The 19,834-nt window shown below is 42.2% G+C and overlaps 1 protein-coding gene across 2 annotated transcripts in view; it reads right to left on the bottom strand.

Annotated features, from left to right (window-relative positions):
• The window catches only part of rock1 (Rho-associated, coiled-coil containing protein kinase 1), a 44,322-nt gene extending 24,883 nt beyond the window's left edge, over positions 1-19,439 (bottom strand). For both annotated transcript variants that reach the window (XM_087810410.1, XM_087810411.1), the window contains exons 1-9: positions 18,681-19,439; positions 7,740-7,821; positions 2,222-2,322; positions 1,572-1,709; positions 1,272-1,447; positions 828-912; positions 618-762; positions 408-546; positions 213-304 (exon numbers count right to left, since the gene is read on the bottom strand). In XM_087810410.1, coding sequence (XP_087666536.1) covers positions 213-304; positions 408-546; positions 618-762; positions 828-912; positions 1,272-1,447; positions 1,572-1,709; positions 2,222-2,322; positions 7,740-7,821; positions 18,681-18,773 — 1,051 coding nt within the window. In that variant the 5' untranslated portion in view covers positions 18,774-19,439. The remainder of the gene's footprint in view (positions 1-212; positions 305-407; positions 547-617; positions 763-827; positions 913-1,271; positions 1,448-1,571; positions 1,710-2,221; positions 2,323-7,739; positions 7,822-18,680) is intronic.
• Positions 19,440-19,834: the final 395 nt, after the last annotated feature.

Here is a 19,834-nt window from a genome sequence, read left to right as displayed (position 1 = left end):
CAGTCGTCTCCAGTCGTCTCCAGTCGTCTCCAGTCGTCTCCAGTCGTGTCCAGTCGTCTCCAGTCGTCTCCAGTCGTCTCCAGTCGTCTCCAGTGGAGAACATGGATCCGGCGACAGCAGCAAACAGAAGCTTATTCATGAACAAACACGAGCGACAATAGAGCGGTTGATGGTGGACGAGCGCGTGACTCCATGAATACATTCGCTCTTACTCTCTCGGATGCTCTCCCACGTCCACTGGTCGTTCTTGAAGAACGGATGCCTCTTGATCTCGTCCACTCCGTTCCTGCCCAGACGGACCTCCCTGAGAACGGATCAAACAAGGTTCACAGAGGATCACAAATGTTCTTCAGAGCGAGTGCTCTTAGTTTGGTCGACATATTTCCAGGAGACGTTGCTCGTCTCACCTGTCAGTGAGGAAAGCGCAGATGAGATTCTTGGCATCGTTGGAGATGTCGCTGTCATCAGGGAAGGTCAAGGCGTTCTTATGGTTCATGATCTTGCTGTAGGTTCCGACCAGGGAGTCGGCGTAGAACGGCGTGTCGCCTGCGAGACAGAAACACACCTTAGTTCTGTAGAAGTTTTGGAGATTTCAGACGCATCCGCTTCGAACTCACCGACGAGCATCTCGTAGAGAAAGACCCCCACGGACCACCAGTCGCACTCCCTGCCGTAATACCCGTCGCCTCCTTGAGACTTCAGTACCTCTGGTGAGATGTAGTCTGGCGTTCCCACGGCCGTGTCACATCGTACCATTCCGTCCTGGAGGGGTTTTGAACCGGTTTTTAAGGATCGCTTGTAAGAAGATAAGATTCCCGACACAATACCTTGTTCATCTTCATGCAGGTCCCAAAGTCTGCCAGTTTCAAGTGACCAGCTTTGTCCAGCAACATGTTGTCGGGCTTCACGTCCCTGACGACAGATCCAGAAATAACAATTATTAACAGTATCACAGTGATCCTCCTTTCATGAGGTCATGTTCTGAAAACACCCGCATTAAACAAAATCAACAAAGTAGTAACCATTTAGTTTTACACTTAACTTACACATTACACCCGAGTGTCAACCCTCTCAGTAATGCTGACCTGAACAGGTCCCATGAGGCTTTGCCGCCCAGTCAAGTGATCAAAGCGGTGTGTAATTTTAACATGGCAACAGAAACTTATAATTCAAATACAGTATTGTATCGACCAGATGTCACTAAATATATCAGTGTGAAGAAAGGCATTATGGGTCCTTGTTTTGTTGCACCATAGGTAAGGTTCTCTCACCTGTGAATGAAGCCCATGGCGTGGATCCCGTCCAGAGCCAGCACCACCTCAGCAGTGTAGAAGCGAGCCCACTTCTCGGGGACGTCGTAGTTGCTCATCAAGTTCACCAGATCCCCGCCGGGCATGTATTCCATCACCATGTAGAGGTAGCGATCGTCCTGGAAGGCGAAGAAGAGCTGCAGGAAGAAGAAGGGACGCCATCACTCGGAGGAAGCCACTGATGAAATCACACTCCGGGCTCGGATTCAAAAGTTCATCTGGATGTTTTTCCGGCCATTGTTTACTTTCGGTCCCTCATACCTGCACCACCCAGGAGCTGTCGGCGAACGCCATGATGTCTCGCTCTTCCCAGAAGAAAGCGGAGTCCGACCTTTTGATCATCTCGAACTTGCTCAGCAGTTTCATGGCGTAAACCTTGCTGGTAGCTTTGTGTCTCACCTGCAGGAGATCAGAGGAGTTGGTGGCACGACTGGTTCCTGAGGCTCATGCAAGACTGAGCCTTTTTAACAACAACATTTTAAAACATTTATAACGTAGGTTTACGGACAATTGTACGCAAATGTTGATGGTTTTAAAACAAAAAATGTAAGTTAATTTCCTACACAAAATACACGTTACTTGTTTATGAAGAAAAACATCTCTTTGAATGTGTTGAAGTAGAACCTCGTCCAGCATCTGCTGCTTCACTACGTTGTTTGTTCTGTTATTGTGTGTAAAAATGTATTTTAAAGAAGATTTAAAACCAACATAAAATCTTACTTGTGTATTAAATTATTTTAAGATTTGATCCAAGATATTTTACTGACTATTAAAGCCCTGTTTTTAAGACTTTACAAGGATCTGCCTGGACCCCTGGCTGAGTTCTGGAGGAGTGTGGGGCCGGTGGACCTATCGTTCATCTAGCACGGATCAGAAGAGGAAGATAAACGCAGTAGAAATGTCTGACTTACCAACTGTACCTCCCCGAACGCACCCCTCCCAATGACCTTGACGACCTCATAATCCTCTGCTTTCATGCGTAGATCCCGAATTTTACTGATGGTGTCCTTATCTGTGAAGAAACAAAGAACGTTCAGTCACAGGAAGGCGATCGTTGACCTCGTTCGTCCCGTGATACACGTTATTCAGGGTGAAAAGGTGACGCTGCAGCTCCGTCTCACAGTCACAGTCACAACAGCGAGTCGTGCAGACCAGCCATGAGCTCCAAATACGGGGTGATTCACCGTTTTCACTCAAACGCTGATGATTGACAGTTTTAATTTCAGTGGAGAGGCATCTCAGCTCCCGCGCTGGCGAGGTCGATTTCTAATCAGACGCGAGGAAGTTCAAATTCTTCAACCCGCAGCGCTTTAATGTGGCGAACATTAGCAAAACGCTGATCCTCAAATTGCTCTCGGGGGTTTTGTGAGAGCTAGAGTTTCTGGATCACAGGCTTCAGTGTTGGAGACACTGACTGCTCCTCACCGCACACTCGCACTCGACTACACACCAGTGACACGAGCAGAAACTTGAGTCTAAATGGCATCAAGGGTCATGACCCAGGATGACCCGCATGAACGCCTACAACCGTCTCTTATTTGACGTTTACCCATAATTCAAATTTGACATGCATCTTAAGATTGTTTTCAATCATGAACACTGACACCTGCATGAGTTTGAATGAAGAAGGACGTCGAGACCGAACTTCAGCTACAAAAATGCCCTGTTTCCATCCAAGAGGGAGGTTACAGACGAGCATTATGAAGGTATTTGGATGTTTTTAAGTGTCTTTATGGACGAAGATGAAGACGAAGACAACTAAGCTCCAGTCGCTACATTAAAATGAACAAACATCTTGGTCTACAACTCTTCAAAAGAACAGATTACTCTGAAAATAATCAACATTAGTCGACATGAGGGTAGAAAATGAGTGAACTATGACTTTAAGGATCATCTCCAGACAGGACAAGCTCAACACAATGGCGGTGCTGCAGGTGATCCACTGACCGACTAATACTTCTTCACTTCTGTGGGTCGTTATCAAGGTTTAAACCAGACGTGGACGTCAAACTCTTTCATGTTGAGCAGCAGAAGGTTCAGGCTGAGAAGCCAGTAAAACAGAAGTTATCTTGGTCAGCGTCTAAAACTGGTCGATCAGTTCCTGCTCCTTCAAAAACTACACAGTTGGGCACAAAAATAGCTTGATGATCTACTGACTCCTTCAAGAAACATCTGTGTTTGATGATCTACTGACTCCTTCAAGAAACATCTGTGTTTGATGATCTACTGACTCCTTCAAGAAACATCTGTGTTTGATGATCTACTGACTCCTTCAAGAAACATCTCTGTGTTTGATGATCTACTGACTCCTTCAAGAAACATCTGTGTTTGATGATCTACTGACTCCTTCAAGAAACATCTGTGTTTGATGATCTACTGACTCCTTTAAGAAACATCTGTGTTTGATGATCTACTGACTCCTTCAAGAAACATCTCTGTGTTTGATGATCTACTGACTCCTTCAAGAAACATCTCTGTGTTTGATGATCTACTGACTCCTTCAAGAAACATCTGTGTTTGATGATCTACTGACTCCTTCAAGAAACATCTGTGTTTGATGATCTACTGACTCCTTCAAGAAACATCTGTGTTTGATGATCTACTGACTCCTTCAAGAAACATCTGTGTTTGATGATCTACTGACTCCTTCAAGAAACATCTGTGTTTGATGATCTACTGACTCCTTCAAGAAACATCTGTGTTTGATGATCTACTGACTCCTTCAAGAAACATGTGTGTTTGATGATCTACTGACTCCTTCAAGAAACATGTGTGTTTGATGATCTACTGACTCCTTCAAGAAACATCTGTGTTTGATGATCTACTGACTCCTTCAAGAAACATCTGTGTTTGATGATCTACTGACTCCTTCAAGAAACATGTGTGTTTGATGATCTACTGACTCCTTCAAGAAACATGTGTGTTTGATGATCTACTGACTCCTTCAAGAAACATCTGTGTTTGATGATCTACTGACTCCTTCAAGAAACATCTGTGTTTGATGATCTACTGACTCCTTCAAGAAACATCTGTGTTTGATGATCTACTGACTCCTTCAAGAAACATCTGTGTTCGATGATCTACTGACTCCTTCAAGAAACATCTGTGTTTGATGATCTACTGACTCCTTCAAGAAACATCTGTGTTTGATGATCTACTGACTCCTTCAAGAAACATCTGTGTTTGATGATCTACTGACTCCTTCAAGAAACATGTGTGTTTGATGATCTACTGACTCCTTCAAGAAACATCTGTGTTTGATGATCTACTGACTCCTTCAAGAAACATCTGTGTTTGATGATCTACTGACTCCTTCAAGAAACATCTGTGTTTGATGATCTACTGACTCCTTCAAGAAACATCTTAAGACGTTTTTATTTGTTCAGGCTTTTCCTTGATTTTCTTGAACTCCTGTGTTGTTCTCAGTATTATCTTGACCTTTAAAGTATATACTTTATTGAATATTGTTTGATTGTTTAAGCGCTTTGTGACCCTGGTCTGGAAAAGCTATAACAGCTATATAAATACAAATTACTTACTTACAGTCTCAAAGTCAACTGCGGGGGGGTCACCAGAGGTCAATTATTCCAGGGACTGGACCCCAGACTTTTACAGTAATTTCTTCTGAACATCTTTGACAAAATGTAAGTTTTTATTTTTTGTTTGAGGTTTTATGGAACTTTGTGTGATTTTATTGAGATTTTGCACCACTTTTGTCTCATTTCAAGGGTTATTTAATCCATTTCTCAAAGTTATATAAATGATAAGATCTTTCTCTTCATTCCTTAACCATCTGACATAACAGACTCGTATGAATCACACTCATCTGGTGAAAGATGCCATTTCAGGAAAGTTTCCAGCCTCCAGGGTCTGATACGAGGCTGGCGAGGGTCGCTGGGCGTCATGTTCAGCAAAATGTGGTCAAAGTTGTACACCAGGGATCAATTACAATCCTAGAGGGGGCATGACTGGCACAGGGCAGAGTAAGGGGTCTCTAGGGGGTTTAAGATGAACAAATGAAAAGTTTAAAACTACAGGACTCGTCCAGATCAGAAACACTGAGTCACTTCCAGTGCTGCAGGATCACGAGCCACAGGGGAAAACTGTGGGTACATAAACACAAACCCAGGTTTAGCCGCAGGACACATTTTTAAAGGTTGTGTATGTGGGTGCACTTGTGCGGTTATTTCCAGTAAAGCCAAGACTTTATAGAGTGAAGGCATCAGCTGAGATGAGCACTCAGAAGATTCCAGCCTGGAGAACGCTGCAGGCGACACAAGCGTCGAGGTCCAGCGCCTCACAAGACGTCAGTCCATTAGTTGACATCCATCAAGGCTGTCAAACTGCTACACACTAGAGTGCTGTGGCCACGTCACCGAGGCGAGGAACAATTAAGTCTCTGCTCAAGGGTCACATCAGAAACAACAAACTCGTGCAGAATTCAGCTTGGATGGGAGCCGTCAGTGAGAACTGAAACAAGCAACACTTGTTCAAGTATTTTTCTGACTGTAAGGTGCAATTAAAATACTTTAAAACAAAAAAAGCCTCATGTTTAAATTGTGGTTGAACTCAATGACCTCGAAGCAATTTTGTGCACTACACGCTAAAAATGGCTCTTTAGCATTACTCTGTGAGGCTCTTTAGCATTACTCCGCGAGGCTCTTTAGCATTACTCCGCGAGACTCTTTAGCATTACTCCGCGAGACTCTTTAGCATTACTCCGCGAGACTCTTTAGCATTACTCCGCGAGACTCTTTAGCATTACTCCGCCATGCTCATTAGCATTACTCCGCCATGCTCATTAGCATTACTCCGCCATGCTCATGAGCATGGCTCTTTAGCATTACTCCGCCATGCTCTTTAGCATTACTCCGCCATGCTCTTTAGCATTACTCCGCCATGCTCAATAGCATTACTCCGCCATGCTCTTTAGCATTACTCCGCCATGCTCTTTAGCATTACTCCGCCATGCTCTTTAGCATTACTCCGCCATGCTCTTTAGCATTACTCCGCCATGCTCTTTAGCATTACTCCGCCATGCTCATGAGCATTACTCCGCCATGCTCATGAGCATTACTCCGCCATGCTCATGAGCATTACTCCGCCATGCTCATGAGCATTACTCCGCCATGCTCTTTAGCATTACTCCGCCATGCTCATGAGCATTACTCCGCCATGCTCATGAGCATTACTCCGCCATGCTCATGAGCATTACTCCGCCATGCTCTTTAGCATTACTCCGCCATGCTCATGAGCATTACTCCGCCATGCTCATGAGCATTACTCCGCCATGCTCTTTAGCATTACTCCGCCATGCTCTTTAGCATTACTCCGCCATGCTCTTTAGCATTACTCCGCCATGCTCAATAGCATTACTCCGCCATGCTCAATAGCATTACTCCGCCATGCTCATTAGCATTACTCCGCCATGCTCATTAGCATTACTCCGCCATGCTCATTAGCATTACTCCGCCATGCTCATTAGCATTACTCCGCCATGCTCTTCAGCATTACTCCGCCATGCTCTTTAGCATTACTCCGCGAGTTCCTTTAGCATTACTCCGCGAGGCTCTTTAGCATTACTCCGCGAGGCTCTTTAGCATTACTCCGGGAGGCTCTTTAGCATTACTCCGAGAGGCTCTTTAGCATTACTCTGTGAAGCGCTTTAGCATTACTCTGTGAAGCGCTTTAGCATTACTCTGTGAGGCGCTTTAGCATTACTCTGTGAGGCGCTTTAGCATTACTCTGTGAAGCGCTTTAGCATTACTCTGTGAGGCGCTTTAGCATTACTCTGTGAAGCGCTTTAGCATTACTCTGTGAGGCGCTTTAGCATTACTCTGTGAGGCGCTTTAGCATTACTCTGTGAAGCGCTTTAGCATTACTCTGTGAAGCGCTTTAGCATTACTCTGTGAGGCGCTTTAGCATTACTCTGTGAGGCGCTTTAGCATTACTCTGTGAGGCGCTTTAGCATTACTCTGTGAGGTGCTTTAGCATTACTCTGTGAAGCGCTTTAGCATTACTCTGCGAGGCTCTTTAGTATTAAAACTATGCTACATTTACAGGTGAAAAATCATAACATAATCATGTCAACTGGGGGACATGATTATATTGACAGTGATTTACCAAAGTAATTAATGAAACATAGTCAACCTTTACAAACAAACGTACACAAGGCTTCGCTGTAACTACTGCATGAATCGAGTTCATATTGGACGGAGGTTATGCAGGAATGGTGGAAAAGAGAAGCGTCACGACGGGCATCATGTGGGTCACCAGCCACTCAATGAAAGCTCCTTTTGTTGGGGGGACACTAAGCAGCAGACACCCATTGTGTCCAGGCCTAGATGGAAGCGGTGACCCTAAAACATTTACGCTCATGTGCGAGCGAGCCGGAGCTTTAATGGAGGACGTGAGACGAAGGAGACTTACATCTATTCAAGAAGTTGTCAATGCTCTTGTTCTTCCTCAGGGCAGGAAAGTCCAGGTCATACACGAGCGCGTCCAAGCCGTCCTGGAGAGACGAGGACATGTTAGAGACAGACCAACAGAAAGTGTACAGGAAAAAAACCTCGTTACAGACTCGTAGTACATTAGAGTTTTAGACAAATACAGTTGATGTTAGAATGTTGAGCTACGATCGGTTCGGTTCCTACCATCAAGTGACTAATAATAATAATAATCATTTTTCAGAGAACTCAAGGTCAAGGTTCCTAAGAAAACAATCAAATCACAAGATACTCAATTACAATATGATTGAAGACATTTGCAGCCCAGGACCATACAGTGATTTTGGAAATTGGATTGTATATAAATACCTGAATATAATTAATGCGGCTCCAGATTATTTTTATTTTACATTCAGTGACAGAATCTGATTTACTTTCATTTTATTTTTTTTTGTCATTTGTATACATTTCTATTGTTCGTTACCTTATTTCTGTGTTTAATTTGGAAAGGCTTGTTCTTTTATGAGATGATTAGAGTGATGACAATGTTAAGCTCAGTAAACATATCACAGGCCATGGTTTCTAAGAAACGTATGAATAACTGAGGAAGTAATAACAACTGAGGTGACTCACAATATCACTGCAGCGAGGTCAAGTGTGTACAAGTACAACATCGTATTATTCCTGAAAGATCAGAACATAATTGTGTGACCTTTTTAATTCAGTTTATGAACGAAGAATAAACAGTTCCAGTGCGAGACGACTGCAGCTAGACATGAACATAAGAGCCAGCGGCAGGATTTAATCTAATCTTCTTTAAGCCACAATAGCTGAAACGAAACAACGGTTCCTCATTATGTTCAGCGTTTGCTGCTGCGAGGACGAGCCAGATGTTGAAACCATGATATTCTTACGGTGAAGTCACAGAGCATCTGCCCCAGAAGCCGATCCTCTTCCAAGACCCACGAATAACTCCATCCTCGTGCCAACATGACGTCAGACCTCACCGAGTTATTCACGCGACTCCAGGCATGTGATGTGAAACATGTGCTCGACAACAACTTTACGCTTCGGCGCGAAGCCATGATGACACACCGTGAATCAGCAGCTCAGACACAACAACATCTTACTCTGCGGCTGCTCACGCTCAGCAGTGGGGGGTCCGAGCCAGACCCCCCTCAGATCCATGACCCGAGGGCGCAGACGAGCAAAATCATGGAAATGATTCTCTAGACTAGGACTGTGTTCACGTTTAAAAAACAAGTCGTTGAAAAGCAGACGAGTTCAAAACAGGGAAAAATAGGTTTCAAATGTAAAAGCCATCGATGAATGATCGGCTGTTAAGGTTTATTATGTCACATTTTAATTAAATTCAGAATGACGTGGATCATACCTTTATATGTGCAGTAACTATGAATGTTGTTCATGTCATTTAAAATAATTTCATTCATTTGTTCACGTGTGTTGAAATAGGGCTGGAAGAAAATATTGACGCACTGATCATTTTATTTATTTATGATTATATATTTGTTTATTTGTCTCTTAATTCATCTTCCAGCCTCTAGATGGCAGTCATTATGTCCTCCACAGCTTAAGGGAAGAATGATGACTGAGTGCGAGAGGATACAGTGACTCCAGCAGCTTTGATAGCCGACATATTTTGGAAGTTTTTTGTATTTGCAGAAATTATTTTCAAACAACACATTTTTGACTTGCTGCAATTTGGCCAACACATATATATATATATCGGTATAGATGTTGTACTTCATGTTCAGAGTAATGACATTTATAGAGACTTTATGGACCATTGATGCAGACATTGATGCAGACATTGATGCAGACATTGATGCAGACATTGATGCAGACATTGATGCAGACATTGATGCAGACATTGATGCAACATATGTCGTCGTCAATCATCGGGATCTGCAGCTTTTTCCAAGATGATCACGTGAATCAAATGTTATCGTGTTCAGTGACAAAGATTAGCTTCATTAAAGTGATCGTTCACTGAAAATTCAAACTTTACTCATTTTCTACTCGCACTCACGTTGACTAATGTTGGATTATTTCAGAGAAGTCGACAAAAATTTCGGTTCGTTTGAATGAAGAGAGTAAATATACAATTTTAACTAATTTATAAAATGTCTGAGGTATTGAGTATGTAACTCTTTTTGCTCAAATATAATAAAAATGATATACGCTTTTTTTGACACTGAAAAAGATAAACCAGGACATTGAACAACCCTTGTGTTTCTCCATCATTACAACTATTACTGGTTCAGAGATAAAAACTATTTTTATAAATCTTTATTTTCACTTTTCTTTCTACTGGTGTGACGAGCGATAATAAAATTAGATCACAGCAAAGTGCCAAGTAGGTTATAATTAGACCGGAAAAGTCATCTAAAGCCAACTCTAAAAAAGCGGAAAAACGATTTGATGGACGTGAAAGAGCGTCTGCAGTCACGCTGGAAAGAAGCTGAAGCGAGTCCAGGACTCTAATCACAAGCTTCTCTGCTCGGCCGAGAACGTTTGCATAACTTCCTGCCACAGAGAACTCTGGACAGCCACAGTAACATTCCTCTACAGGACTGTACACGTCAGAGAGCTATTTTAGGTATGTGGCCAAACAAGTTCTCAACAAAAAGTCAAGGAAGGGAGGAAAAAAAAAAAAAAAAAAACACATCCCAAGTCCAGAGCCACATAGTGGCTTCATTTTCAGCGGGCACTAGTGCGACGGAGGGAAAAAGAGGGGAGGGCGACGCACTCGCACATGTGGGTCCGGGTCGACCCACCGAGAGAACAAATGGAGGAAAAAACAAACTTCTGCGAGGAGGTGGCAGAGCCGTCTTCGCCAAAGCAATAAAGTGACCGAATAACCCGATAATTCACGTTACGAGGTGCTGTGGGAACTTTCTAAGTCGGGACGCAGGCGAACTGTAACCGACTTAGAGAGTCGTAAAAAGAAGAACACGCTATTTTTATTATATAATTATAGTCACTGTGACGACTAATGTGAGGTCACTTTCATCATGTGAACATGTGACCGAGAAAGTCTTCGATGCTAATTGTTTCCAGTGTATTTGGTAGCATCAACTTAGAGTCACGCGACACTACAGCCCAGCAGATCAACTCTTCTACTCCGGCTTCCTTCTCTTTTCGCTGTAGCCAACTTCTCTATTAGCGTCTGGAACTCTGCTGCAACCGAGATCCACAAGTATTTGCAAGCTAGTCAATAAACACCTGCATTCAAATCTTGAACACAGAGGGGTTAGTCTGTGTGTTGATAGCAAGTACACTACTTTTTAGTAAAAACCTTTAGGAAAATATTATCAGATAATACACCGAAAACAAGTCATTATTGACATTAATCTGTATTCACGACGGAAACATGGCTCCAGCTTCACTGAGGATCAATCCTGAGTTTTTATAATTGTTTTCTTTTTGATACTTTGTTATAAGAACCAATCACGTGTTTATGCAAACAACACCCTCACGTGTTCAATGACTGTTGAAAACAGTGGAATGTAGTTAAAAAAAAACCGTAAATTCCCTTCAAGACTCCTGAAGGAACATCACACTGATCACACACCAGGACACACACCAGCAACAAGGACAGCAAACATCCACGACGTCTCTGCGTCACGACGGGCGCCAGTCGGCTTTAAATCAATCAAAGGACGAGAAGACAAACGAACGCTGATGACGACCAAAAGAGAAGAAGCATGTGAACGACAGTCGCTTTTTTGGTTGGATTGGAGCACTAATAGAAATGTATAACAACTTATCAAACTAACCCGGGGTGGTTAAAGAAAACGTCGATAGCTACACTTTTTCGTAATATTGTATCAATATTCAACAGCATTGTACCATTGTTTTAATTAACAATGACATTCAAATATTCACTTGATTTTACTTTTATTTGTTCTTTTGTGAAATACAAATCTAGATCCTTGAAACTGAATTCAGTAAATTGATGAATTGAAGTTAAGGATGAAACAGAATTGTGTTTACAACGCTACACATTTTTTTCCTACAATCATTAAATTTTAAAGAAACCCAAGTATGTACTTTTTCCTACAGAATCACAGTGTATCGCAATACACCGGTGCACACGCATCAAGATACGCATCATATCACCAGATACTGGCCAATAGACTCATAACCATGATATACGTCTATAGAAGATGTACATCTACAGAAGATGCACATCCATAGAAGATGTGCATCCATAGAAGATGTGCATCCATAGAAAATGTGCATCCATAGATGATGTGCATCCATAGAAGATGTGCATCCATAGAAGATGTGCATCCATAGAAGATGTGCATCTATAGAAGATGTGCATCCATAGAAGATGTGCATCCATAGAAGATGTGCATCCATAGAAGATGTGCATCCATAGAAGATGTGCATCTATAGAAGATGTGCATCCATAGAAGATGTGCATCCATAGAAGATGTGCATCCATAGAATATGTGCATCTATAGAAGATGTGCATCCATAGAATATGTGCATCTATAGAAGATGTGCATCCATAGAATATGTGCATCCATAGAAGATGTGCATCTATAGAAGATGTGCATCTATAGAAGATGTGCATCTATAGAAGATCTAGTGTTTTTCTAGCGTACAGTAGTGTTGTGTTTTAAATGTTTTATGTATGTAGCCCATGTATGACCATGGTGACCTTGAGTGCAAATAAAGGCGCCTTGAAATAAAATGTATTATTATCTATAGAAGATGTATATCTATAGATATATGTATATACACGCACAAATACTTCAGCTCTCCGGCGACCGTTTTCATTTAGCTTCATTAAACAATGACTAAATTCAAGAGAGCTACAAACTCTAAGTACACATACATATATATATATATATATATATATATATATATATATATTCCATTCATTGCACAGTGAAGTGCAGTCGATAAACAGCAGTGTTTAAGGAACCAAAAGACTCCAACATCCATCACAGCGGGTTCGATACATGAGCAGCTTTGAGACTCTGCTGTAGATGATATTCTCAAGACCTCGGTTCTTTCTAAACGTGATGAAGAAAACAAATGTTGCTCGGCCTATAATCTGCAGGATTACTAAATAATAGCGTGAAAAGCGGTGAAAATGCCAGCTTTTAAAAAAATGTGTGTGCTAATGCAAAATACACAATCTGGTGGTTGATATTACAGATGGTAATTATTTCTTAGAGCTTTAGGGGAGAAATCCAGACAACACACACTCTTTTCCAGACCTTTAAGTGTGACTTGAAGTTTCCACAGGAGATTCAGCCACATCATCCCTTTCTGCATGCCAGCACCAGGCATGTGGACCCGTGTGAAGTTCTGCTTCTCACTTCCTCCTCCGCCACCTCTTTAGGACAATATGCTTTTCACGTGTGAGGGATTGAGCACACAACACACAACACACACCACAAGTGTGATCACGACAAACTATGAGCTCACAAGATTGACTTTGAGCGGATGAAGCTCGTCATGCTAACATGTTTTCTTGGGCATGTGTGTGACATACATGGAGTTAAAGCAGCTGATGTTGTAAATTAAACACCTGACAAAACATGGATGGAAGAGAAAAATGGTGAATTAAAAAAATGAATCATGGTTTTAGAGAATATACTGCACAATGTGACAAGAAAGAAAAAGTATAACTAAAGTATAACTATAAGGCGAAATGTCAATGAACACACAAGACGTACCAGAATATAAGATTATTAACCGGCTTCATAGTGTACTACTCACACAATTATACTATGGAGACGTGCGGTGAAATACTACGAAGCCTCGCAAAAATACTAAGAAGCCTTGCGGATAAAGACTATGGAGCCAGCAGAGAAATACTATGAAGCCTTGCAGAAATACTACAAAGCCTCGCGGATAAAGATTACAAAGCCTGGCGGATATATACCATGAAGCCTCATGGATAAATACTACGAAGCCTCGCAAAAATACTAAGAAGCCTCGCGAATAAAGACTATGGAGCCAGCAGAGAAATACTATGAAGCCTTGCAGAAATACTACGAAGCCTCGCGGATAAAGATTACCAAGCCTGGCGGATATATACTATGAAGCCTCGTGGATAAATACTATGAAGCCTCGCAAAAATACGCGGATAAAGACTATGGAGCCAGCAGAGAAATACTATGAAGCCTTGCAGAAATACTACGAAGCCTCGCGGATAAAGATTACGAAGCCTCGCGGATAAAGACTATGGAGCCAGCAGAGAAATACTATGAAGTCTTGCAGAAATACTACGAAGCCTCGCGGATAAAGACTATGGAGCCAGCAGAGAAATACTATGAAGCCTTGCAGAAATACTACGAAGCCTCGCGGATAAAGATTACGAAGCCTGGCGGATATATACTATGAAGCCTCGTGGATAAATACTACGAAGCCTCGCAAAAATACTATGAAGCCTCGCGGATAAAGACTATAGAGCCAGCAGAGAAATACCACAGAGCCAGAAGACAAGTACTGCGGTGAGTCAAAGTACAGCTTTGTAGCTTTATAGACCACCATGTACCACATACATTCAAGGTCAGTAAGTACAACCATTACCAAATTAAACTAACTGAATTATAATGCGGTCTGTTGATGTCTGACAAAAATAAAGTATTGAAAGTGCGTCTATATTCCGGCCGAATAATACAGTACTGATCACTGGACGTCTTTGGGGTTGGAAACATCAAACGTCTTTGCTAAAAAAAATGCCACTTTTGTCACAATGTACTCGAACCAAAAGCCTTTGTACAATCCAGCTGTGCATAATACCTTGTGACAGAGAATCCCACTTACCTAGAAAGACTGCATATCTAACAACTCTAGTGGATAAATGGCTGTGACAGTGAACTCTGAGGTGGCAAAACAGGGGCATTCCATTTCCTTATGAGGTCCCAGTGAGCGAGAACCACTGTCACAAACACTCTCGTGTCAAAATATAATTGCAGCGTTCCAACAGTGAAGAGCATTCACGTGGATCCTCCAACTGAGCTCTAGGTTCTGCAGTCTCGTCGGTCAAGACGAGGGTTTCTGACCTCGTCCCGACAAACATCAACCTTATTATCGCGGGACTCGCACGACTCGGGCTAGATCTTGGCCGGACAAGGGTCACGGAGTCCTTTGAAAACGGGGCGACCTGGATTCGGGCCGAGTCGGGCCGAGGAGGGAGAGCAGCAGCTGGCTATTACGCTTAATGGCAAATTAAAGGAAGAAATGTTCCATTATTAAAGGACGCGAACGCTCCGGCGTGCATTCCTGCACACAATAAGTCAGTTGATTGAGCGAAGCGCTAGAAATAGCTCGGCCAATTGTTTTTGTCAAAGATGAATAGCTGCGCAGCAGAGTTACAGCAGAGCAACAAACTTTAGACAATATAGACGTATGAATCGACTAAAGACTTTAACAAAGGTTGTGGACAAAGATAGTTTTCCCTCTGTGGGATGAATACTTAAATACAGTAGATGAAAAGGTGTGGAGAACTACTTAGACAGTCATAGTTAAGAGAAATAATGACAATATATAATGACGATGATATGTTACACACTACAGTTAAACCACCTCAGTTTTGAACATGTTTTGGACACGTTATAGAACATATTGTGGTCTGTATGTTTCATCAGACCTTCAGATGGACCCTGTTGTGGAACAATGGCAGGGAAAACAAGAGGAAACTGACAAAAATGTACAGTTATTTGAAAACATCCACGACGTTCATGCCAGTGTTTACACAACGACAAATAAACTACTTCAAAATGGATATTTTTCCATTCTTGCTCGCGCGACTTGAATTTAATATAAAACGGTTTACTTATTGTTTTCCATCGTCGACATAAACTATAACTTCATCTACCGACCCGCCTGATCTTAACTATTACCAAACCAGGTTATTACCAATTTCTTATCATTTAATCCAGAAGGAAGTCATTACCAGTGGGTTTAACATTTTTACCTGTACGTCTTTGTTTGGTCTTAACATTTGATGACATCATCAGTGCAGCAGGTGTTCTTAACAAGGGTCAAAGGTTGTGTAGGTGGGGACTGTTTTATGCTCATATAGAAAACAAGGAATCTCTAAAAGTTCAACAAGCTTTTACACAATTATACCCTTTTTGTGAACAAAACAAGTGAAATGTTTCAGAAATATGTAGGTTTTTGCAGCCGTGTTTTCCTACAACACTGTACGACTTCCTGGTGATATATTCGTGTCACGTTGAAGCTCTCGATGTAATGGTTGTCTATTTACAGTGGACACAATACCAAACCTATTTTCTGACATCATTCTTCATCCACAACTGGGGGATTTCACGTCTGATTTTACTGGACATTGTTCCAATGAAGCCCAGTATTACTCACAAACAGTAGAGATACGTATGTTTGAAGTACAACACTGTCACAGTACCAATCACGCTAAATGTTTTAAAAGCCTGCTGAGTTGATAAGATAGCATTTTTTTACTTTTCGACGCACTTTGTAATAAGCCTTTTCCTGGCACGTAATAGGTGCATGTAGAATTCACACTACTTTAACAACCATGTAATTTCCTGTAATTACACTTATTACAGATTCCCAGTCCAAATACGGATGAAAGAGGCATCAAAAGAAAACGGGGCTGGTGCAAAGAAAATTTTAAACCACGGCCGAAAAGATTCGTGAAACTGAGACGACTGCGTTATTTTCCTCTGTTGTATAAAGAGGTCGACGGAACATCAATGAAGGAACGTCAACAAACTTCACAGGGAAAGAACCTGTGAAATTATAGGCAAGGAGCTGCATCTGGAGTTTGTCTGGAAAACAAATTCTACGTTATAGCAAGAAAGAAGAAAATAACAGGAAATATAAGACGCTAAAGAGCCTTCACGTCACTATGTTGGGAATTCTGTCTGCGCTGATAGGCTTTAAGTAGCCCGAGCGAGGCGTGATTGAGGAGGGGCCGTCACTCCAGATAAGGCACCCTTCTGTCCGAGCAGGGTTTATTTAGAGAGGTAAAGATAAGAGCAACAAGGTTAGAATACAAGCCTTGATAGGCGAGGCCAGGCTGTGTAAGACGCAGGACAAATGTCAGGCTCGAGCGAGACAAGAGTCCCTCAGACGGAGAACAGAGCTGGACATAGGTAGAGAAACACGGCTGGAAAAAGGCTTGCATTGTGCATTCTGATGGAACCCATTACTCATAACCAAGCGAGTTGGCTGCTTTACGAGTTAAATGTCCCGATTCAGTGCCTTCAGAAACATGAGTCTTCAGTCCACATAATTTTGGTTTATGGGTAGCGAGCAGAGCCCACACCCAGCTACCTCAGAGGAGCCCGCCGGGGCCCCGACGCTCTGCAGGCTCACATCAACTCTGGGGACACACGGGCCAGTCAAACACAAGAGGTTATTTGATTTGGACGGAATTTTATTAAAGTGTGGGTGGAGTTGCACGGTGGCAGCGCGAGCTAAAGGCCTCCATTCATTGATCAAGGCAGATTGCAGAGAGGGTGAAAAGAGGAACAACACACTTGTGTGTAGAGCTGCCAGAGGAACAGTCCCTGCAGCCTCTCGCCATTAAAATGCAGAGAGTGTGCACTTTTAGGTGAGTTTAAGTGGCGCTTTCTCAAATGGGGCATAAGGTCGCAGGCACTAGTTTAGGTCTCCGAACACAGCCGTCAACAGCTCCTACATGCAAATTCAACCTGTGAAAACGGTGTGAAAATTATAGGTTGGACACCAAAAGATAGAATAAAGTTCTACCTAACCTCAAATAGATCTATAAATTTGTTTTTAAGGGAAAGTACCTTTTGGTAAATTACATTTACAAAACCATAAACTTAAAACCTGAACCACAAGGTTGTATTTGGATCAACATTGAAATTTGAAATATTTGGGTTATGAAATCATCCTATGTGTTGATGTGTGATCAAAGTCAACAACATGGTTTGTTATGATGAAGGAAGGCACCAAGATATAAATATTGTCAAGCATCGTTGTTGTGTTTCGTGTGACGTTTGCACCTTCAAGTGAAAAGAATAGGTAGATAAACTGCATTTCCCTTTGGACTAAATAAATCTAATCTGGAACTCCTGTTGTGTTATCAGTGTTATCTTGACCTTTAAAATATATACTTTATTGAATATTGTTTGATTGTTTAAGCGCTTTGTGACCCTGGTCTGGAAAAGCGCTATATAAATAAAAATGACTTACTAATCTGACCTGACATGTTAAATGAAAATAAAGATGACAACCACGTATATAATATATTGAGGTCACAAATTATATCCAGGAATAGTGCGACGTGTCAGTTTATTTATCTAAAAGCATCAGTTTCTTTCCACAAACGGAGAAACAAGTGTGACCACAAAACCTCTGTCTGTCAATGTCATCAGAGATGTCAACGCCAGATGTACTAAATGCTGATTCAGATTATTATGAGTATTGAAGATAATCCGGGTGACGAGAGATGAAGGATTGTCACCAGATCATCAAATATTCTTTTGATATTTGAAGAAACCATTTCAGGCTTGGACTAGATTTGGGGGTTTTCTGTAGATTAAATATTTGATTATTATACACATCTAGATATTTGGTTTGGAAACATCCAGTGTGTGGAGTTGAGATTGAGGACTGGTAGAACTTGTTAACTAGGTTAATGATATTAAATCACTCAAATGTGTCATTAATGTGACATCCGTCAGTTTTACTCACACCATCTTAAATAGTTCAAATAAGTGATCAACTATGATAATGAAGCAACTCAATTAAGCATGTGTTTGGTTATATTAACATAATACAACTAGTTATACTAATATAATAAAAGGAACAAACTTGACATTGACGGTGGCATTAATAAACATTTCTGCTCCAGCAAGTAGACAGAGCGGGGAGATGCTAACATGCTAACTAGCATGCTAACTAGCTAAAAACTTACCAGAAGACAGTCTGTGTTTATTTCCGACTTCGGGTCCTTTAGCATGGCATCGATTTTTCCAAACCGAGCCTCCATGCTTTGTCCAGCGGACATATTTGGCGTCGCACAGTCCCGGGGTCGATATTGACCGATAAAAAAAAACAAAAACAAATGCTCACTGGCTAGCTAGCTTTTAGCAGCCAGTGCTAGCTAGCGTTAGCAGCCAGTGGTAGCTAGCGTTAGCAGCCAGCTAGCCTCGGGTTCTTCTCGAGAACTTCCCTGCGCGGCTCAGAGGAACCTCCTGGTTCTTCTGACGCCTCCACGCAACAGCAGCCGCTCGAGGTCCAGGTGTGTCTGAAGCCTCATCGCAGAAGAAGCGCGTCTGGCGCTGACGTCAGGTGCGGAAAACGAAGATTATCCTCGAGGATCAGCTTCAAACGTTCATGCATCCACACAAAAGGAGTGAGAAGATCTTCAGCGGCTCCTCTGAGCTCCAGGCGTCATGTCTGCTGCAGGCCTGCGCGGCTCTGACAGCTCAAGTGGTGGGAAAAAAAAAAAAAAAAAAACTTCTGCTTCTTCTTCCAAATGTCGAGGAGTTTGAACCAGGGGCGGATGTTTCTGCGCTCGAGTCCCGCCGCTCGACGGCAGCGACGCTCGGAGGATCTTCTCCGCGGTGGTTCTGGAGACGCGAGAGTCAGCGGCGAGTTTGCTGCTCGCTCGAGAGAAAAACAACAGATGCCTGATTCTCTCCCGCAGCCAACATGTCCGCCTTCCTGTTCAAACACCGAGGCGAGCCACTTCAAATGTCAGCCGCTGCGCATGCGCGCCGCACAGGCGCACTGAGCGGTTCCTGTGTGACGTCAGCAGCATGTTGTTTCACCTGCACACAAGAAAACAATAATAATAAGTCATTTATATTTATAGAGCGATTTTTTTAGAGCAGGGTCACAGAGCACTTAAACATAAAAAATACTCAAAAATGTATATACTAAAAAGATCAAGATAACAATGGGAAAAACACAATGAAAAAAAACGATGTAGAAACAACATGCAGGAGGAGGAGGTGAAGAAGAGAGTGCAGACAGAATGGAGGGGAAGAAAATTATACTTGTGTGTCAAAGTCAGAAAACATTTATTGTAAAAAACAACACAGCGACATTTTTGTCTTGTTGTTA

This window comes from Callionymus lyra, chromosome 16, assembly GCF_982586985.1.
Source record: "Callionymus lyra chromosome 16, fCalLyr1.hap1.1, whole genome shotgun sequence".
In the NCBI taxonomy this organism is placed as follows: Eukaryota; Metazoa; Chordata; class Actinopteri; order Syngnathiformes; family Callionymidae; genus Callionymus; species Callionymus lyra.
The sequence above is the reverse complement of the archived record's forward strand: the minus strand, read 5'-3'. Positions and strand labels throughout refer to the sequence as shown.